The sequence below is a fragment of the Gopherus evgoodei genome, chromosome 5 (assembly GCF_007399415.2).
Source record: "Gopherus evgoodei ecotype Sinaloan lineage chromosome 5, rGopEvg1_v1.p, whole genome shotgun sequence".
NCBI lineage: Eukaryota > Metazoa > Chordata > Testudines > Testudinidae > Gopherus > Gopherus evgoodei.
In genome coordinates this window covers 31,962,854-31,985,760 of record NC_044326.1, presented here as the reverse complement: position 1 = coordinate 31,985,760, position 22,907 = coordinate 31,962,854, and the positions used below count along the sequence as shown (strand labels likewise).

At 46.1% G+C, this 22,907-nt stretch overlaps 2 protein-coding genes across 9 annotated transcripts in view; one reads left to right on the top strand and one right to left on the bottom strand.

The window, feature by feature from the left end:
• NCAPG (non-SMC condensin I complex subunit G) overlaps positions 1-355 on the bottom strand; it is a 39,346-nt gene extending 38,991 nt beyond the window's left edge. For both annotated transcript variants that reach the window (XM_030565407.1, XM_030565408.1), the window contains exon 1: positions 262-355. The gene's annotated coding sequence lies outside the window, so the exon portion shown is untranslated. The remainder of the gene's footprint in view (positions 1-261) is intronic.
• A 15,925-nt stretch (positions 356-16,280) lies between these two features.
• The window catches only part of FAM184B (family with sequence similarity 184 member B), a 96,352-nt gene continuing 89,725 nt past the window's right edge, over positions 16,281-22,907 (top strand). Inside the window, exon 1 of one of the 7 annotated variants that reach the window (XM_030563881.1) lies at positions 16,281-16,998. In XM_030563881.1, coding sequence (XP_030419741.1) covers positions 16,864-16,998 — 135 coding nt within the window. In that variant the 5' untranslated portion in view covers positions 16,281-16,863. The remainder of the gene's footprint in view (positions 16,999-22,907) is intronic. The other 6 variants (XM_030563884.1, XM_030563880.1, XM_030563879.1 and 3 more) reach the window with 6 other exon arrangements.

The window sequence follows — 22,907 nt, the reverse complement described above, 5'->3', positions numbered from 1 at the left end:
TAATAATAAAAAAAAGTTCCAAAGTCTTTGCAAATTTGTGTCGAGTTCGCCAAGTAGTTTCGACTGACCGTCCCCGCAGCGCCTGCCTCCAGCCCAGCCCAGCCCAGCCCGCTCCGCCCGTGCGGCAGGAAGGGGCGGCGGCGGCGGCAGCAGCAGCTGCGAGCCCCCGGGGACTCGCGTGCCGGGACAGGACGCTGGAGTAGGGGACACAAGGGGGTTCAGGCGGTAACACCCCCCCTCCAGGGAGCGGGCGCCTCTCACCTGCCGGGCCCCGAGCTGGGAAGCGCCGATCTATCGCGTCGGTCCGTGTCAGCCCCGCGCCGGGCCTCGCGTGCGGCCGCAGCTCCCGCGCCGCTGCCGTTACCCAGTTCAAATTGGTCGCGAGCGCCACGAGCAGTCTCGCGAGAATTCCGGTCCGAGAGCGGAAAGCCGGAGGGGGAGGAGACACTAGCAAAAACAGCTGGGGGAGGGCGAGCGATTGAGTAGTCGCAGGAACAGCCGGGAGAGTTCGGACTAGCGGGCTGTGTAGTAGTGGGGACAGCCGAGGGGGGAGGTGCAGTTGTAGGAACAGCCGGGAGAAGGTAAACCGCCCAGGAAGTCGGAACGGCTGGGGGAGGGAGTGCAGAAGTAGGAACAGCCGGGAGATGGCGAGTCTGGCGGTAGGGGGAGGGGGTACAGTCGTAGGAACAGCGGCCTGGGAGGGGAGCAGTGTGAGCCGCGGACGGGTGGGGGGCCAGCTGGGTTTTACGCAGCCTGTGGGGCACGGCGGGCGGGGCGCTGGGGTTCTAGTGAACGAAGAGCAGACGTGCCCCTCTGGCGGCATAGGCGCTGCTGGAACGAAGAGGGGGATAGTTTGGTTCGGTGGCGCTCAGCACTGCCATTGTAAAAGCTGTTCCGCACCCCTACCGCTGGGTGCAGCTTGCCAAGGCTGTCAGTGGGGTGGGGGTACCACATCCATCATGTCTGTTACATCTGGGCATCGGTGAGTGCCCTGAGCGCTGCCTTAAGCCAGGCACGGGGCCCCTATGGCCCCTGGGCCAGATCCGACCCACTGCTTAATTTCATCTGGACCACAGCGCGGGCCAGGCTCTCCGAGCCTTGGTGCTCCCCCGCAGGACTGGAGCCGTGAGCGCCGCCTGGCCCCTGTGCAGGGGGAAGCGAGGGTTGCCAGGCTGTTTAAAAGCCCAGTCAGCAGGGCTAAGGCAGGCTCAGGGCCGGTGCATTTAGGCGGACTAGGCGGTTGCCTAGGGCGCTGAGATTTGGGGGTGCCAAAAAGCGCCCCCAATTTTTTTAAATGGTTGAGCAGCCGCTGCTGCTGGGACAGAGAGAAAGTTTGAGCTGCCAGCAGCAGCCGGCAGCCCCGGGGGTCCCCCCGGGTCAGGGCGCCGCGGCGGCAGCCGACAGCCCAGGGAGTCCCCCGGGTCAGTGCGCAGATGCCGGCAGCCCAGGGCTTCCTCTGGGTCAGCGCGCCAGCAGGGCCCCCCAGAGAGGGGGGCAAGAGGGGCAATTTGCCCCAGGCCCCGCAGGGGCCCCCACGAGAGTTTTTCGAGGCCCCTGGAGCGAGGTCCTTCACTTGCTCCGGGAGCCCTGGAAAACTCTCGCGGGGCTCTGGCCTCTGGAGCTTCTTCTGCTCCCGGTCCTCGCTGGCGGGGGAGGGTCCTTCCGCTCCGGGGTGGAAGGATCCCCCGCCGGTGAATTACCGCCGAAGCGGGACCTGCTGCCGACATGCAGCCCGGTCTTTGGCAGTAATTCGGAGGCAGGGGGCCCTTCTGCTCAGGGACCAGTCGCCGAAGTGCTCTGGAGACCCGCGGCGGGGGCCCTCCGCCACAGAATTACCGCTGAAGACCTGGCTGCACTTTGGTAGCTGGTCCCGCTTCGGCGGCAATTCGGCATTGGAGGGGACCCACAGCGGGTCTCCGGGGCACTTCGGCACCGGGTCCCGGAGCAGAAGGGCCCTCTGCCGCCAAATTACCGCCAAAGCGGGGGCCCCCCACCACCGAAGACCCCAGGCCCCCGGAATCCTCTGGGCTGCCCTGGCGCGCCGCTGGCAACCCAGGGAGGTCCCCTGGGTCAGCACGCCGTTGCCGGCAGCCGCCAGCCCAGGGATTCCACTGCGCAGTCCTGCTTGGAGAGGATGCGGAGCAGAGGTGAGCTGGGGTGGGGAGGTACCGCAGGGCTCCTCAGGCCAGGGGGTGGGGAGCTGCCACGGGGGCGGGCAGCACACTTCAGGGCGTGGGGCGGGCGGGGAGCTGCTGCAGGTCTGAGGGGGGGCGCAAGGTGGAAGTTTCACCTAGGGCGCGAAACTTCCTTGCACCGGCCCTGGGCAGGCTCCCTGCCTGCCCTGGCTCTGTGCAGCTCCCAGAAGCGCCCAGCATGTCCCTGTGGCCCCTAGGCACATGAGCGATCAGGGCACCTGGCCGCGCCTTTGACTAAGGGCTAAACATACCGGTCACTTCTGGGAGCCACCTAGAGTCAGGGTAGGCAGGGAGCCTGCCTTAACCCCACTGTGCCACCCATCGGAAGCTGCCTGTGGTAAGTGCTGCCTAGTCAGAGCTCAGACCCCAAACCCCCTCCTGCACCCTAACCCCCTGCCCCAGCCTTGAGCACCCTCCCACATCCAACTCCCTTCCAGAACCAGTACCCTGAACCTCCTCCTGCACTCCAACCCCCTGCCCCAGCCCTGAGCCTGCTCCTGCACTCCAATCCCCTTGGCCCCAGCCCAGAGCTCCCACCTGCATCCCAAACACCTCATCCCCCACCCCACCCCAGAGCCTGCACCCCCAGCTGGAGCACTCACCCCCTACCCCAGCCCAGTGCCTCCTCCTGCACCCTGAACCCATTTCTGGCTTTAATCATGTAGCCCGCACCCCCAGCTGGAGCCCTCACCCCTTCCTGCGCTCCAACTGCCTGCCGCAGCCCAGTGAAAGTGAGTGAGGGTGAGGGAGAGCGAGTGACTGAGGGATGGGCTGAGGGACTGGAGCAGAGTGAGTGGGGGGCAGGGCCTCAGAGAAGGGCCAGGGGTGTTTTGTGCAATCAGAAAGTTAGCTACCCTTTGGGAAGCCCCAAGCCTCTGTGTCCTCCCATGGGGCTGCATGTGGCCCACAATTAATTTTTTCTGTGGGTCAATGGCCCCTGATAGAAAATAAGGTTCCCCACCCTACCCTAAACAATGGGTGTCAGTGTCTGCTTCTGACATTGCCAGCTCTTTATTTTATAACAAGCCTTGTAATCAAGGTCCAGCTCCTGGAATCGCATTATAAGGAAGGAAAAATCAAATGCATGACTACAAAATAGGGAAAAGTGTCATCTAGGCGATATTACTCCTGAAAAGGATCTATGGGTTGTAGTGGACCATGAACTGAATATGAGTCATCAATGTGATGCAGCTGCAAAAAAGGCTAATATGATTCTGGGGCAGGGAGGTTAACCGGAAGGTTGTATGTAAGACACGAGGTAATTATCCCTGTAAGCTGGAATACTGTGTTCAATTCTGGGTGCCACAGTTTAGGAAGGATGTGGACAAATTGGAAAGAGTCCAGAAGAGAGCAACAAAAATGATGCCTAAAGGTTTTGAAAACTTGATGTACAATATGAGGAAAGGTTGAAAAAACTGGGCACATTTAGTCTTGAGAAAAAAAGACTGAGGCACGACCTGCTAATAGTCTTATATGTTAAAGACTGTTATAAACAGGACAGGGATCAATATTCTCCATTTGTTTCCTAACTATAAGGGTTGTTAAGCTCTGGAATAGGCTTCCTAGGGAGGTCATAGAGTCCCCGTTATTGGAAGCTTTTAAAAACCGGTTGGACAAACACCTGCCAGGGATGCTCTACGTTTGCTTGGTCTTGCCACAAGGCAGGGGGCTGGACTTGATGACTTCTCGAGGTCCCTTCCAGCCCTGCATTCCTATGATGTTGTGAGAATCTCAGCTTTCATTTAAAAAATGTGTCTAGCCTATATGAAAAAATTAAAAAGGCTCAAAAACGAGCGGATAAGTACAACCGTTCCCCACCCCCCACACACATACTTTTCAACATTTTATGTTTTTGGGGACACTTAATTCATGATTTGTTACCACTTGATATTGGCATTACTGTGCTACTTGTCTGGTGTTGAGGAGACTGAGGGTATGTTTACATAGCATCCACCCTGAGCTCCGTGAGCCAGAGCCAGCTGACCCAGACCAACCAGTGTGTGTTTTATTGCAGTGTAGGTATATCCTAGGAGGCTCACTCCCAGCTGTCCCATAGAGGGAGCACAGATACAGCCAATGGGAAGAATAATGGCTAGAGGGTACTCAGTGGACTCTTTAGAGTACGGAGGTGAAAATCCCTCTACAAGGTATATTGATACAATCATACAGATGTTCCAGTTACCTGAAATTTATAAAAGAATCAAATTCAGCCATACAGTAGGAAGGGTTAGGGTGATTTCCTTGTCTCTGATGGAGTTCAGCTCATATTGACTATTGCCCAGCGATTATTGCAAAAATAACTTTAGTAAAAGCTGAACTTGGCCAGGTGGCAAAATTAGGTCTTATTGGATGAATGCACACACCAACTGCCTGGAAATGGTATGTTTTTATTCCAATGACTAAACAAGTTTAGGCTTTTATAGATAGGAGAGATTGAATAAGACCATCAAACCCAAGTGCTGCTTTATGAGAGTGGTTGAGGAAGTCATGTCTAAACTTCAAAATGCAGGAATATTTTAAATAATAACCTACAATATTAAAGCCACATTTCCAAGAACTGCTCAACTCTATAGGCAAACTATCCAAATAAAGTGAATTTAGAGTATTGACAGCTGTAGGCTGCAAACTTTTTAGAATCCTTATGAAAACATCCTCATGTCTGGCACAGTCTATAATGCATCTGCAGAGGGTAGGTGCTAACTGAAGGATGGTAGGTGCTAACTGAAGGTTGTTTGGATGAACAGTTCCTTTTCTTCCAAAGCTTGGATGTTTTCTTTGTGTAACCTTTACTCTGAGTTTCCAGACTAATATTTGTGTTTTACTGAGCTCCTTAATATGCTGAGGGGAGGGTTTCGCCATATGTAATAAACATTTTCTGCAAAAGTTTAATTTGAAATTAATAAAAGACTGTGTTTTTTGGAGGTAACACATTAAAAGACTGAATTTTAATTAGGTCAATCTCCAGAGACTGTATGAAAGGGCAGGCTCCCCATCCTAGAGAACCCTTTATAAATATTTTGTTTCTTTACCTTTCTTTTTATCCTTGGTAGAAAGCAGGTCCTACAAAGGACACATTTGTCATCTCACTTATCCTATCTCTTCTTCCTTCACTGTTTCCTTTTTCTTTCATTTGATTTTACAATTTACCTGCTGTCTCTGCACTGGGAGACATGTGGAGAAAGAATTTAAAATGGAACTATGTGAATTTGTAAAAGAAGGCCTGGATCCACAAAAGAACTTAGGTGCTTAAACCCTAATCCACAAAACCTCTACTTGTCTGTCATGTAACGCTGTAGGCACCTAAACTCACTCAGCAGCTACATTTTTGTAATAAGAGTTCCCTACACACTTAAGGTTCTGCTTTTGGGCATGCACATTGCAGCCTCATGATAGGCAACCAGATGCCTATTTCCCACATAAGCCACAGAACGATTGAACCATGGGAAGATATATATTAATTAGCTTGCCTTTCTTCCTTGTGAGCCTGATCCAGTACGTGTGCTCAGAGGCTGCCTAACCTCTTACAAAATGCCTGTGGGAGTAGAGAAAGGAAGAAATGCTCCCTTATAATCTGTGCCTCAGTTGTTAGGGTACTTGCTCAGGATGTAGCAGGCTACAGGGTTCCCCCTCACCTGATGAGGTAAAGGTATTTGAACATGGCTCAGCCATCTTGCAAGTGAATGTTCTAGCCACTGGACTACAGTGTCATTCTTTTTCTGGCCCAATTAATATTTGATTAGTTAATAATTTAATTAAAGTGGAACAACTTCAATAGGAGAGACTAAGGAAAACCTACATCTGACTATTCTATAGGACAGTAATTAGAGCACTCACCTGAGAGATGGCAGTTTCCTGTTCAAATATCTTCCCTTCATCTAGCAGAGGGGAAACGTGAACTGGTAGTCTCTGTGACCTAACTGAGTACTGTAGGTGCTGGGCTAAAGGCTATAAGACTTCCCCCAGCCATTACCTGTTTTATATGGAGCTATGTGGGCTTTGAGCACTGCAGGGAAGACAGAAAGGCAGGTGAATATTTATCTTCTCCTCCCACCCCACCCAGTTCTGGATCCCTAGCAAAGATAGGTGACTCCCTGCAGCCTGCACTTAGGCACCTATCTCCATCAGAGAGGCAGGATTTTGGACACAAACCTCTTGTTATCATCTCCCACTGGCTAGCTTGGGAGGATCCCCACCTAGTGTGCTGGCTTTTATAGATCACATTTTACCACATTTCTCTCTCCTCATTCAGTAGTAACTAAGGCAAAAGTTTTCCTGCACAACAGAAAGTACTTACATTTGGAAATATATAAATACCAGCATTTGTTCCATGATAAAACTGAAAATAGTACAGATAATGCAATATGTGACATTGTGACATTTATAAAGCTTGAGTTGAACTCTAAAGTTAACCTCTCCTCATATAATTAAAAAAGCAGCACTCTTGAACTCATTAAAATTTGAAGTGGTTCATTGAAGCCACATTTTTTAATTTATTTAAATTATTTTAATAGATTGTACAAAGTTTAAGCTTTAAATAGCTTTTATTTAAAAAAGAGAGTATTTAAATTTAAACAAATCCAATTTAAATTAAACACATCTGTTTTTAATTGATTTTTTTAGTCATCATTTTTTATCCACCCTTGCTTTGTTGGTGCAGGGATGCACTTCCCCCAGGCTCTGTCCTCCACAGCCTCAGTTTATTCCTGTCCTCCCCTAAGGTCCACACTCAGAGGTTGGAAATGGCCAGTAAATCTATTTTCTCCCACCATTTTGCATGGAATAGACAGGAGGGGCCTGCTAAACTTCACTGTCTTTCATGCAAGATCTCAACGCTGCACTCTGAGCAGCTATCCCACAGAGCACATCTTTCTCTTTTGCCACTAAGACTTGTGGGAAGGCAGAGGGGGCCAGGGGATATCCTGGATCCAGTCCCAGGACCCCGTGATTCATTGCTTTGCATCCCAGCACTCCCTGTGCTTCCGTCTGCATTTGGTGCCGTCTTTCAATGGTTTCTGCACTGCATGCCCTGCCTCTTTCAGGCTGCAGGAATTGATCCCAAACTGTTGAACAGTATGCAGCTCGCTTTGACTGACACATCACAAGTGGCAGTGGAGTTATTCCTTAAACTACAAAGGCAAGAGGAGTGTGACATTGATCTCACTACGTGAAGTAGCTATGACACGAGATTGCTTGTGACATTCACGAAGGTGCTGACCACAGTGGAACGCTGCTTTTGGGCTGTCCTGCCGTTGGAGAAGCGCGTGGCAATTGCACTGTGGAAGCTGGCTACTGCAGACTGCTACCAATCGGTTGCTAGCCAGTCCAGAGTGGGAAAGTCGACCACTGGAGTTATGTTGATGGAAGCGTGCAGGGCCATTAATCGCATCCTGCTCTGAAAGACCAGGGCAACGTGTAACATTGTGGATGGCTTTACACAAATGGGCTTCTCTTTCCTTCTCGCTGTTCCGCCACTCCTTCAATTCCTGTTCCTCAGTGGTGGAGTGCACCATAATCTCACGGAGGAAAGTCCTCCTTAGTTCTTCGTGGCCACTTTCTAATTCTGCGCAGCTGTTCTGCCACCGATAAGGGAGGCTGGCCTCTCAAGGTCATCTCTGTGAAGTTTAAACACAACATTTTACAGAAGCAGTATTGTTTGCAACACAGACAACACTGATTCAGTGCTTTAAAACACAACCAGTACTCACGCACCTGTCACTAACTGGCTGACCCCAGGCAAGCACACATGATCCACAAGACCCCCAAAATGGTGAGTAACCGCAGGGGCAGGTAAATCACTCTTCTCAGACCCTGCTGTACACTGGGCACATGGCTCTTGGGGAGACCCAGCACTGGAGAGGGAGGCCTGATAATCATTCCTGTCCACACACTTTCCACAGGATGGGATCATTATGGAAGTTATCTTGCTGCTGAGGGTGAGCAGGGAATCAAAGGAGGGTCTTCTCCAAGTCTGTGGCTTCTGCCCTGGCCCCTAGATGGCTCACCTGTGTGCAGAAATGATCCCCACCCTGTGACAGCAGAGCAGTGCGGGAAGGTTACTGTTAATGGGGCAAGAAACAAAGTAGCTCTGCCAAGGAACCTGCTGCAGCAGATTGCCCAGTATCTCCAAGAGAGTTTCCTGGAGATCCCTGAGGGAGGTTCCCATGAAGTGAGGGAGTCAATCAACAGTCTGTTCCACCGGTCAGACTAGGCATGTGGTTGGAGACAAGCCTGCTTTCTGCAACCCTCCTGCCCGCAACAAATCACTTCAGCAATTCCCAAAATCAGATCTACTTACCAGGGGCCGCCTCTGCTGTTTGCGCTTTAACACAATCTGATAGCTGTGACTGGCTAGGCTCCTCCGGGGTAGAAAAGAGCTCTTGACTGCATGCATCTCTGGCGTCTGAGCCATCCTCTGCCTCTGGGTCTCCCTCCCTCTCTTCGTCCAAGTTTTCCTCCTACTGGCTTGGTCCACTCTCGACTGGCATGTGAGCCAACGAAGTATCCACAGGGGCCTTCGCAGTGGAGGTGGGGTTGCCACCAAGTATCGCGTCCAGCTCTTTGTAGAACCGGCAGTTCATGGGCGCAGCAGGTGGTTTGCCTCCCGCACCTTGTGGTAGGCATTCCGCAGCTACTTCACTTTCACCCTACACTGCAATGTGTCCCAGTCATGGCCCCTTTTTATCATGCATCATGAAATCTGTCCGTAGGTATCATAATTCCTACGGCTCGAGTGCAGCTGGGACTGCACAGTCTCCTCTCCCCAAATGCTGATGAGGTCCAGCAGCTCGGCTTTGCTCCAAGCGGGGGATCACCTGGTGCATGGAGCAGGCCTAGCCACCTGGGAAGATGCGCTGAGACCACTGCATGAATCACAGAGCACAGAGCAAGGGGACTTTCAGATTTGCAAAGGAATATATGGGGTGGGGATGACAGTTGGTCACCTGAGGGTAGGGCAGTAGAGTTCAATCAGATGACCAGAGAAGTGAGAACAGGCATTGTGGGACACCTTCCGGAGGCCAGTCGGAGCACTGTAATCAGCCAAAGTGTCTACACTGACACTGCAGCACTGTAGCCCCGGCGCAGAAAGCTCTACACCTCTTGCTGGGGTGGGTATTTCTAGAGCACGACAGCTGCACAGTTTCTGCTCACTAAGTGGCTTGGCAGTGTGTACACCTTGGGAGTTATAGTGTAGAAAGCCGTTTTCCTGTGCAGAAACTTGCCAATGTAGACGGGGCCTCAGTTTTTAAATGCAGCTCCAGCTAAAATGATTTCTAGCACAAATTAGCCAGCCAGCATGGACACAATCAAATCATGTTTTAGTAACGTTCCCAGGCACCTACTTTTAAACAGAATCTTAATGTGAACAGAATTTGTCACAATGAGCCTGAGCCTCACCTGCTTCACATCTTGCATTGTTATTTATGGTAGTACAGAGTGAGTAAAAAGCAGGTATAAAATACTACCAAACCAGAATAATAATGTTTTACACCCACTTTGCACAGGTATAAATGACTATACAACATGCAGAACAGTGGAGAATCTCAGAAGGTTCTCAAAGAGTCAGAGTCACAAAAATTGTAGAAAAGGGTATGTAATCATGGAGACCGAGAACACTAGGAACTTAAATTTACTGTACAATCATGCAGAGTTTTGGGGGTTGTTTTAATACCTACTTACCACTATTTATAGGGTTGCATATTTAGGAAGGAGAAATTCTAGGCCATCATATAAGAGAAATTATAGTATTTTGTTTAATTACTCTGGCCTGAGTTTCAAATGTTCTCCTCTTCATCATACAATTGCATTCAAATTGGTCAACTTCAATCAGGAAATGAATAGTATTTTTTAGCTTACTCCCAAAAGTATTGTACTGAAACCCAAAACATGTTGTGGTTTGCAAACGTAATCTTCCCAAATAATGCTCTTTTTATCCCCTCTAGCAAGGATGCAGTGTATATAGAAAAAGGATCTAATACATACCCCAAATATCTTCCCAGAAGAGAAACACTTACTGCTGTCTTTTCAAGAGAATGAGAAAATCATTCAGACAACCATATAAAACATGACCACCAGAGGTCAGTCTTGTTTCAGTTTTGGGTCAAACTAGTGTTTTTGAGGCAAGATACCAGTTTTTAGCTGCAAAAATAATAAAACAATTTTATCTTTTCAGCTGTGTTCCAGGATTAAGGTGAGTGTGATCTACATGTTGGGAACAAGGGAAGCAGCCCCAGGATCACAAGGACCTTTAATATATTGGGCAAAAAAGCAGGCACATTGGGGGTTTTGCCTTACACACTGTACTACAACATAAATGGGTTGTTGTATGGTGTATTAAAAACAGATGCACACAAATCCTCCACATGATTAGTACTTGCTGGGTCTTCATTTTCTAAGGAATTGACTGGAACCACTAAAATAATGATCCTTTAAAAAGCATTAGGAATATATACTTAACAGTAGAGCACCCTGAACTTTCAGGAATGGAGTGGGGTAAATATTATCCCATTAGATATTTACCCTGAAAAATTAAATTGTCCATCTTTTTCCATTAAAATAGTGTGCAAAAAAAAATGCCAGTTTTCAGTGCGTTTTGGTGCTCTAGTAACACAAAAGAGATATGATTGTTTAAACTATAGAGGTCTTTCAAAGCCAGAGTGTGGACTAAATTATTTTTGATAGTCACACATTGGCAACCTTGTTATGTTTTCCTGCATCTCAAGAAAAGTGCACATGTGAGTGTGAGGCGTTTCTACACATAATATTCTATAGCCTAGGGGAAATCACACTGGATTTTGAGCCAGGATATTAAGAACATAAGAATGGCCATACTGGGTCAGACCAAAGGTCCATCCAGCCCAGTATCCTGTCTACTAACAGTGACCAATGGCAGGTGTCCCAGGGGGAGTGAACTTAACAGGTAATGATCAAGTGACCTCTCTCCTGCTGTCCATCACCACCCTCTGACAAACAGAGGCTTGGGACACCATTTCTTACCCATCCTGGCTAATAGCCATTAATGGACTTAACCTCCATGAATTTATCCAATTCTCTTTTAAATGCTGTTATAGTCGTAGCCTTCACAACATCCTTAGGCAAGGAGTTCCACAGGTTGACTGTGCGCTGTGTGAATCAGAACTATTGAGTTGCAGGTTCACCTCTTCCAAAGAGTGATGGTAATATTTCTGCTAGGCCTTATATTCCTACTAAGAAAGATAACTCAGATCTCTAATAGGACAACCAGAAGCCTCATATCCTTAGCCACCATGCCTTTCAGAATAAATATGCCCCAGGAATCCTGATATTTCATTAACAGATTTGTACTGTAACCCATTGGCATAGGGTCCCAGGTGCTGTCAATCTAAGCCTTCCTCCACACAGAGGCTAACAGCCTACTTCTGCTCCAAGTTAGTTCTTTAGCTCAAGTAGAGCTCTCTGCTGTGTATACAAAGGTGCTAATCATGCTGATAACTATACTGGAAAAAACAGTATGTGATCATAGAAATATGGATGTAGGGCTGGATGGAACCTTGAGAAGCCATCATGTAATTAAAGACTATCATAATGCATATTCAGAAGGGGGCTGAATTAGTCAACCTTAGCTCTTGTATTTCCTGACTTTTGAGAACTTTAAGAATTGGAACCTTTAGATCTAGCACATAGACCAGGGGTGGGCAAACTACGGCCAGCAGGCCACATCCAGCCCGTCAGACCATTAAATCCGGCCCTGAGCTCCCACTGGGAAGTGGGGTCAGGGGCTTGCCCCGCTCCACGCGGCTTCCAGCAAGCAGTTGGCATGACCCTCCCCTCCAGCTCGACCCCCCTCTGGGTCCTAGGTAGTATGCAGAGGTGTGGCCAAGCAGTTCTGCGTGCCTCCCTGTCCACAGACATCGTCCTGTCCGCAGGCACCACTGCAGCTCCCATTGGCCCAAATGGTTAAAGTCTGACAGTTATGAAAAACTGAAAACAGTTGCAATGGGAAGTGTCAGGCAACTATGGTAATAGACCTCATTGCCAACTGTGCCTATAACGAACCCTCTTCTGTTAGTATTTATTGAAGATCTGGATGTGTCAGGGTCAGTCATGCAAGCAGGATTAATTTCTTAACAGTACGCTGCAGTCATGGGAGGGACACAAAGAGGGGACACCAGCTAAAGGGTGGGCACGTGACCCCCCACCTTATTCCTCCCTGCCCCCATCCTGGGACCCCCATGCTCTCCCCATCCCCTCTCCATGATCCATCCCACATTACCTGGGGTGGGGGCTTTGTCCTCCTCCTGCTGCATCAGAGACTTCTGAACCACAGGGCTCTCCAGAACCGCAGCAGGGAAAGGAGCAGAATGTGGGGCCACTGGGAAGCCCCATTCTGGCAGCTCCTCCAGCATGGCTGTATCACCCCACCCCCATCCCTGTCCTCTGGGGGGCTGCTGTAAAGACCCCAGCCAGGAGATGCAGCTGTGTGGAAAGGCTGGGGGTGAGGCTGGTACAGCTGCGCTGAGATGCTGGTGTGGGGCCACCCAGCGGCCCCACGTTCTGCTCCTCCTGTGTCCTTCCACTACAGAGTACCGGCTATAAACATCTTACTGGTATGGCGTACTGTACTGTACTGCTGTACTAGCACCTGGTCAGGGTGTATCTAGTGGACTATGATGACTCTTATCTGTAGGTTACCAGTCTGAATCCAGCATACTGTATAGATTGAAGTTGTTCCTATCCGATCTAATAGAAGTTCGGTGGCCTCTATATGAGATTAGTTTGGTAGGCCTCAGTTCTAGCTCCCACCTGACAAATTTACCACCACAGTTTGCACTAAGTGGCAGACTCAGCAGAGAGGCCAAGAATTGTACAGACTATGGAGACGCTGAACTATTGTCGTTACCCCTCATGGTTCAGGTAGAACCATGCTGGCAGGCAGGACAGTGTATGGCAAGCTTGCCATAGCACTACCCTGTAGATAAACCACAAAGTTCATTTACTAAAGCTGATAAACTGATAACTTTCACTGAAACTGAATCACACACAATTATAATGGAAGTTTATGGTTGTATGCCAATATGTAAATTAGCTAATTAGATAACTTGCATGAAATGTCACTCATGGAGCTGCACAAAGCCTGGTAGCTATATCCTTAGGGGAAAGCAGAGGTTAGGGAACAGGTGAAGCGAATGGCAGCATAGTTTCTGAGGAAGTCATGCTGCCAAGAGGAGCAGGTCAGGGAGACATGTAGCAAAGCCAGTACTCCCTACTGATAATCTGGAATCCATCTGTTCAGATCCTTTGTTCCCCTCAGCTCTGCTGGGTCTGAAGTATTTGAAGACTGCAGCACCTGCCCCCTACTGACAGGTCCAGATTCCTTCTACCCAAAGAAACGTTCCTCAAACTTGGTGACGTCACTTAATTTCACAGAGCTTTCAGATCACTTTAGGACTTTTCTGTAGAATGGGAATATTAAGCTCTGAATTTTTTATGTTCCAAAAAGTTTTTTTTAAATAAACTAAATTTAAATAAAGATCAGATATGACAATGATTACTTGGATTGCAGTAGCACCCAAAGATTCCAGCAGGGATAAAAGAGGAAGATACAGTCCCTGATTTGAGGAGTTTGCAGTCCATTTTACTGATAATTTAATTAAGATGATATAAAATATTTCAAGAACAAAAGTGACTAGCCTAACTGCTCTTCAGGTTTTCAATAGCATTGGACTAAAAAAAACTGTAAAACATTCTGGTCTAGCATTTCAATCCAATTTTGCCCTCAGCCCACTAACTTTAATGGGATTGGCACCCGTGTACATTGATGAAAGAATTGGGTTTTGTATTTATAGTCCTGTCTAAAAGGCTCTCAAAACACTTCACAGTGCATAAATTATACAAGACCATAAACACACACGCATTAATGTAAGTGTTGTGGAGTGAATATCCTTTTTCCTAATTGTTGAATTAAGTGTGTAAAGCATTCATGTCTTTCATTAGCAGTTATTCCTAGAACATATAAAAGAAGAAGATCTTTATATGTGGATTTTTAGAACAGAGGTGGGTTGCTGGATTTAAGTCTCTGTTGAGCTGATAGGAAAGGTCAGGCAGGAGGGCTTGAGGCTTATGGATCAAACCATTAGTTAAATTATATTGATATTTGTTTGAATAATATGAAGGGATATATATGATATACATGTTATAAAAGCCTGAATAAATACCGTTTCAGTCCTCATGAAGCTCTTAGCCAGAACCACAAAACTTGGCTAGTTTAAGAGGGCAAGTATTTTATAATAATTTTACCAGTGTTTGCCAATCCTGATAGTATTGATTTAGACCATCTTTGAAAGATGTATTGCTATTGACTCACCAGTTATGAAGGACTGTTTCTGACCTCTGAGTCACTCATATAGAATAAATGGGCAATATGACAAAGTGCTGTTATGTTAGCAGAACAGCTTGTCGCTGCTATGTTATTGTTGTACAAGAATTCCAGATAAGGACTAGGTAGGTTTACTTATTCTGCATGCAGGTTTTGTTCTGAACCCTTCACTTTTTTGTAGGGGGAGGAAAAAATATTTCAAAAATGTTTTGGAAGGGGAGGCCATATTTTGATGCTCTCCCTCCCTTAGAAGTAGCCGGGACTCGTGGGCTCAATCCAAAGCCCACTTAAATCAATGGAAAGACTCCTGTTGGCTTCAGTGAAATTTGGATCAGAACCTATATACAGAAAATAAAATATGTACTGGTTAGGGCTGCCAACTTTGGTTGGATGAGTTCCTGAAGGTTTCATCACATGACATTATCTTTAATTAAAGATTAATCTTTAATTTCTGGAGACTACAGGACAATCCTAGAAGATTGGCAACCTTAGTACTGTTACAGATGTACTGTGCATACAAGTTTAACAAGAATGCCTGATTTTTATTTGAACTGAATGCCTGATTACACAATATGGGCTCAGTCCTACACCACTGAAGCAAAAGGAAGATCACCTCTAACAAAAAGGATGGGCTAACATTTTTCCAATTAGAAACTTGAGCAATGATTTTCTAGGCTATAATACGTTTTTCTAATACACTGAAGATTAGGCTTCTGGCAACAACCAACATCAGTATGCCTAATTTTAAGAAACAATACTATTGTTATTTCCAAGTGTAACAGAATAAATGTAGAACTTTGTTTAGTTGAAATTTATTTATAAAATAAATTGGAAAAAAAAGTCATATGCATGTTTAACATTCTTAAATATTGGTAGAGCACGGGCACCACGGGTCCGTATAACTCACCACCTATGCTCCCAGGGATCTCTGTCTTCTCCCTGCTTTTTTCACTTACCTGGGGCTGCCTTTTCCTCTGCTCTTCACTCACACTCCACCCATTTCTAATCCCCCTAGGCAAGGTCTCCTCTTCCCCACCACCCACTAACTGCGGCTTCTGGTGTCTCCCCCCTCTAATCCCCGGGGGAGTGAAGCGGTTGAGACTCTTGCAGGGAGAAGGAGTAGCACAGCGTCCCCTGAAGGCAAGCACCGCCACCTGGGAGATGATGGAGTCCCTGACTACCAGGGGCCTGCCGCCTCCACCTTTGGAATCTTTTGCACTGGCTGAAGTTCAAAGGATGCTCTAAAGCCTGGGGTCTGGACTGTCTTTCCCAGTTTGCCTATTCATCCTTCTCTCCTTCCTTCTCCTTGCGTTTCTTCTGACTTTCTCCCGATTTCTCTTCTTCCTTCCCTCTCTCCACCTCCTTTTTAAAAATACTTCCCTTTGCTTTTGTAGCATTATCTCCTTACCTTATCTTCATCCTTACCGGCCCTTTCCTCCTCTCCCCCTTCTCAATCATTTCCCCTTCCTAGCATTGTTAACCTTTTGTGCCACTTTGTCTTTCTTTCACACCCCTCTTTCCCATGCCTCTTCTGCAGTCTGGAAGCCTAAATTCCCTGCAGGGGAGCCAGGGCTGCAGATGGAACCTAGGCACTGTGCCTCCCCTGCAGCCTACCAGTGTATAGAGAGTTTCTGCACTTGATGCACCAAAGGGAAACTGATCAATTCTGCGTAATAAGTATTGGAATTGCCAGGTCCTTCCCACCCAAACTTGCTCAACTTTCCCCCTACGTGCTCCCGGACTGGAAGGAGCTGCTCCATCCCACGCGGGAGTGGCGGAGCAAAGGGAAACTGACAAGATTCGAGATGTACTTCGCTTTGCCGATGCACCGTGGAGATGAGCCATAAAACAATCGAGCCTTCAACAAAGTGCCAAAGGCACCCGCCTGTGCCCCCTACCCTCGCCAAGCAAGTGGTACGATTTAGCCGGCAGACCGCCTCTACAATGTATCTCCAGCAACGCCTATGCTGCTGGCTGTAAGGCTGGCTCAGCGTCTCCTCTGGGGAATTTGTAGCATCCAGCCATCGGCATCTTCTCGTGGCGGAAGCTCAACCATTTGGAGAGAAAGAATTTAAAAAAAAATCCTGAGCAGGAGGAGCACATGTTGTCTGCCTGCTCCTCGCTCGAGTGTTCGGCTGAAGCATCGGGACATCTGCATAGAAAGGAGGGGGGCAGCGGTGTAGGGGCTGAAGTTCCTCTAGTGCTACAGGACGGGAAGGGGGGAGCGGTGCCAGAACTGCAGTACAGTACTTAGAGCAAACACACACACACCCTTTACATCTGGTTTTACAGACAGATTAAAATCTTTCATGTCTGATGGCCTCTGGCATAAACAAGATTCATCAGCCCGGGACTTGCAACGAAGCTGAAGCCGCTCACTGCAGCTCGGCAGAGGAATGCAACCAGGAACTCCACCTGCAAATGTGCAAGAAGATTGCCCAGCTCACCAAGGTAAATCTTGCTGTTCATTCAGCGCCTTTGGGGCGAGGGGGCCTGGATGGGGTGGTGACTGCTTGGAAATTGCCTCTCGTGATGACCCCCTCTCCCCCCAGAAAAGAGGAGAGGTAGGAGTTTTACCTTATCTCATAAGGAAACACTTGGGGGACCTATGTGCAGAAACTTCTTTTCAAAGCGCTTTCCCTCAGGGTACTGCAAATCAACCTCACTAGATTGCTTGTTGCCTCTGCGGCTAGCGCTCAAGTCGCGGCGCACAGCATGGCCTCATTATAACAACTAGGGGAGGGAGAGCTGTAATTCTGAAGTTACGTCGGGTAGACGGGAGGATATTATCCGGCTTTTATCTGAAATCCTTAAGGATCAGAGATTGTTTGCTTTTACTGGTGTTGAAGTAATACTGCCTACACGTCTGATAACTTCGCCGTGTGGAATGCAATACTGCTTATAGCATATGCTGCATAGCTACATGTATCAGGTATGTTTGCGAAAATAAAAAATAGATTCAATTACCTTAGCCAAGGATAGGTACAGGGAGTCAGAGTGGACTCAAGTCACTAAACTACCTCACTGGGCGCTTACACATCTCAATATAGAGCCTGTCAGTTAATCCTGAGTTACAGAGGTCAATCAGTGGTTTAGCCTGGCCACTTCTTACAGCATGTCAAAGTTTTTAGAAAGCCCCAAACCCTGTAGCAGTAGTATCTGTCCTTCAAGCTATTTGTACACTACACTTTGTCAATGAAAGGAAAAAAACAAACTACTTCCAACCCAGGTTTACGTGCTCTGTTTCCACATATTATGCAAACTCAACACAATCCATGGAGACATGACTGCACACGGTCCATTAATCTATCTAATAACCTCCACTCCTTTCATTATTAATTTAAAAGTACTAACTTCAGTTAAAATTGCCACGTGTACAAATATGGTATGAACATAAAGCAATAGGAAATCATTAAAATATTAATGTTCACTGGGCAGGAATACTGTATTTTGCTACTGGTGACTTCTTCAGTTATCCCTAAATAATGACAAATATGGAGTGTGTGTTGTATGTATGCTGTCCACACAGATATACACAAGTGTTTTGTGTTTGTGCACGTGTATAGTAATGGTTATTTCTAATTATTTTACATACACACATGCATGCACATTTTTGCACATGAATGCACATTTTGATTCTATAGTAAACTTAAACTACTTGTCCACATATCTGTAGCATTTCATTACTTAGGAGATACTCAAACACAGCAGGGATGAGGCCCATATAAGTACCTAGAAATAATCAGCATGTAAGGTTATGACTTAATTATGTTCACTTTTTTATTTATCCCTGACATTGCTGCTCCCTTGCCCCATTACTACGCTGCACAAAAGGTGACTGGAAGACTAATTTAAATGGCTCCTTATTTTCTACCTACTGGTTCAGCCACCATCATTGGTCCACTTTATCTTTGGCTGAGGACTCAAAATAGCAGCAGCCTCTTACACCTCTTCTACTTACTGTTCCATGACACACCCCACAGGGTGTACTGAAGTACTTGATCCATAAGGATCACATTCAAAAGCTAATTTTCAAGTTCTTGTCATTTTTTCAATTTGAAAAACAATAGTAAGGTTGTCAAGTATCAGAGGGGTAGCTGTCTTAGTCTGGATCTGTAAAAAGCGACAAAGAGTCCTATGGCACCTTATAGACTAACAGAAGTATTGGAGCATAAGCTTTCGTGGGTGAATACCCACTTTGTCAGATGCACCCACGAAAGCTTATGCTCCAATACTTCTGTTAGTCTATAAGGTGCCACAGGACTCTTTGTTGCTTTTTTCAATAGTAAGGTTATTACTTAGTTTTATTCTAAAAAAGTGAGACTTGATTGTTTACAGCACCAGTAGTTCATAGGATCACCATCTCAACCTTTCAGGTGATCCTGCCAGATCAGACCTGAGGCATATTTGTGCAGCAGAGTGGTGAAACATACTGGTGAAACTCTCTGTAGATAAATAGAGGGTTTCATTCTCTAAGGCTTTCAGCACACTGCCTTCCACAAGCATTTAAGTCATATCAAAATTTTGCTTTAAAGCATCTTTAATTCCAAATAAATGTTGAGATAAAGTCTTTTATTCTGTCCCAAAATACAGCAACAGTATTTTGTAAAGTTTGTCTCTGGACTAGGAAAAATAAATCTGGTGTCTGTTCTTATTCACTGTGGGTAAAAATTCACCTGAGTGCAAATTCCTCCCCACCACTGAAGTCCTTAGCCAGTGATATGTGAGGCTTTTCAGAGCTCTTTGTTAGAATTCCACCACTGCATTTATGGGAAGGTTGGTATGATTTCTTTGTCTTTGATAGGATTCATCCTCTGGATACTGCTACATCATCTAAAACTGAGATGATTTATCCTTGAAGCTCATAAAAATACATCTGAAGAGTAAATTCATACAATTGTAGGATGTGGCCCTTATGCACTTTTTTTTATTGCAATGAGATACTTATAAAGGCTAGACCTATGCAGAAATCATTGCAGGTTTTGGGCTGAAGTCTCTTGCCGTTTTGTTTTTTAAATTCTTGATGCAGCAATGTTAAATTAAATAAACACAATAAAACACTACGCTAGAAGGCTTCATAAAAGGTCCAGTTTTTCAAAAAGTGGCCTCAGAATTTCAGCAGGCAACATCGCATATGCAATTCAGAGCCCAGAGTGAGGCCAGCTGAAAATTTTGGCTTCTGTTTGGAAAATCTGTCTAAATAGGTCAGATTTTGGCCTAGCAACTAAAAAGATGCCCCTTTGACTGGTCCTCTTCTCCTGACCAAATTCCAGTCTGGGAATTTACATTACAGTAAATTCCCCCCTTCAATTTCAACTGGATATTGTATTCATCTCCACCTCTAACCTGAAACTAATGTATAACGTTGCTATATGTGGTTAAAGAGCTGCCTTCCACCCCAGAGGTGTCAATATTTCAGTGATGGAGGGGGGTGTGTGTGTATTGGGGTTGCAGCCCCACTTCCAGCTCCTCCATAATTTAAGAGATTCTGGCTGAACATTTTCCCACATCTCCTAATTCATGTGCACCCCATCCATGGCCCCACAAAGTCACAGGACCTCCTTGCCAATCTCCTCCCGGCACTGGCAAAAATGTCCATCTATCACATGAGGAGGAGGAAGCTTGGGAGTGGGTTACTCTGACTTTAGGGACTATTTCCAGTCCCCCATCCAATCATGTCTCCAGGCAGATTTCCTCTAGGCAGTGTCCACTGATGCCTTAGACTCCTTTGAGGAGCAGTGGATACGGTCTAGGGTTCTCTGCTCAGCAAGAGCCTCAGGCTCCCTCATTTTTAACCTTGTGCTTCACTCCCATTCCTGTTTTTTCTTTCATTGTCCCACATACCGGTACTAACTTGTGGACTGGGCCTAGTGGTTCATCTCCCCCTCAGTTGAGGGGATGGGCCTTTAATCTTGTGGGGAGACCCTAGACCCATCTGTTCCATACTTACAAATAGTATCACTGCTAATTCTGATCACAAGGAGGGAGATTATGGCATAGCTTTTGTACTTTCAACCAAGTGCGTTTTTGCATGGAAGAGGCTAAGGTTGCCTGTATGTGCATAGCTTGTAAAGCATAGAAAAACCTTTGGGATGAAAGGTGCAAAATAAATGTCAGATAGTATTAGCAGTGGTTATTAATAACTATCTGCAAGTGATGTAAGAGAACATCAGTTTGGCTGTGGGAAGATGACTAATTTCATTTTAAATACTGTATAATAGAGTTGTATGAGTTTGAAGTACCAGAATCTAAAGAGTTCGCAAGCCAGCCCTGCTTATGGCATAGACCGAGCAAGTGACTAAATAGAGCTTCACTGTAGAAAAGATATTCATATCTTGGTACAGAAAGCTGTAGATTGATTTTCTTCCCACAAAAACAAACAAACAAGCAAACAAACAAAACCATTGTTTTCAATACATCAGTCCCCTCACATTTTAAACAACCAGTAATCACAGGTACTTTCTCACTACTGGAGAGTTTAGCTGGACCTCCAGCTTCCTATGCTTGATATATGCCTATGATGTGAAGAAGTCTTTTTGGCAATACAACACTGAAAGGGTGGCAAACCTCACGCTGTTACCAACTCCCATGATTTTTATTGCATATCTGATGTTGTTCCAGCTCCTGGATCATGTGAGAATCTCTATTTTTAAAAAAAAATAAAATGAAGTGTCTAGTTGTTCTGGTTCCAGAGCGAAGCTTAAAAACATGAACAGTAAAGTTTCAAAAATGTTGGTTGGTTGGTTTTAAAATCATGAGATTGTTTTTGATAAAACTCAAGATTTTTGGAGGGTTTGACTCAGGACCTAGGAATGCTTGGTGTTGGCAATACTATGTGTGTGTGCACCAATATTTGTGTAAAATATTCCTAGTCGGTGTTTGGATGCCTCAGATTTGTGTCCTAGAAAGGGAAGGCAGAAAAACAAACACTTGCTCAATGGATTTTTATTAAGTCTATATAAAACTTTCATAGTGAAATCCATGCAAACCTGAAATTTGGGTCCAGTTTGCCAAAATCACAAACCTTGCGGCAAACTATATCCAAATTTCAAGTGGACCTTGGAACCTGGGGAAATCTATGGGTTTGGTGGAAACTATGTAAACCCAAAACAAGGTAAAATTAGCAGTTTCAGCTGATTTTTTCTTTGAGTTTGAGTTCTGAAAACAAAACACCGGGCATGTGGACTCACAAAATGCATGTTGTAAAATGTAAACTGCCAGCTTTCACACAGTTGTAGTTGTGCTTGACTGATACAAAGACCACTTCTGCTCTCAGATACATAGCTATGCAACCCCAATGGATTCAAATCAACAGGGATTTAAAAATAGGGAGCTTTCATGTCTGGAGTTGAGTGTGGAATTTGGTCAACTACATATTAGTAATTAAACTTAGCTTTCTGTATTGGACCCAACCTAGTGCAAATACTACTACAGTCCTGGCATACTGTCTGTATTGTGCTTGCCAACTCTTTGTATTTCTGCTCTGTATTGCAATAACATTCAACTTAGAATGAAATGGCAATTTTCATTAAAAACTTTGGGCCCAATCCTGAGACGTACAGCGTACCGACAACTCTATAATTGTACTCTGTAACTGCAATTGACTACAAGAGGAGTTACAGCACTTCTCAGGATTGTCCCTTTTATTTAAGACAACTTGAGAAATACAAATGAGCTTTCAGAGGACAGCAATAAGGAAAATGGATCAACTTTCATTTAAAAGGAGATTCTGACATGACTGGCAAGAACTAGGCATTCTACAGATATTCATTATATTCAAACTTCTCCTTGCAGCCACACCAGTGGGTCTCAGTCTATTCCAGACTTTAGTCTCTTGAGCAGAGCCTGGCATGCATAAGATATCCTACTAAAATATGTAATGATATTACCAGGTAAGCAAAAAGCCATTAGTGAGATGAGTGCCAGCCCAGTGCTTTAATCACAAAACAGTCTTTTCATCCTTCTGCTATATTTTCCCAGGGTTGAACTCCTGGAGGCTGATGCCAGAATATTCTCAGTTGGGGTTATCTGCCCCTCTGGAACTCATTTCCCCCAGGCATCCATCTGACCCTGTGTGTCTAGTGATTGTTAGGCATCTGTGCAAGATGTACATTGTTTTTGTTTGGCTGTTCAGTTACGTGGACTGTGTTAGTCAGTAGAGAAAATTGGCTTATGGGAATGTTATGTGCATTGAAGTTGGTGAGACTACTAGTCACATGCTTAAATGTAAGCACATGCTTAAGTGCTTTTCTGAATGGGGGCTTGTCAAAACCTAGTCCCAGATTTGGACCTTAGCGTCCAAAATATGGGGGTTAGCATGAAAACCTCCAAGCTTAATTACCAGCTTGGACCTGGTAAAG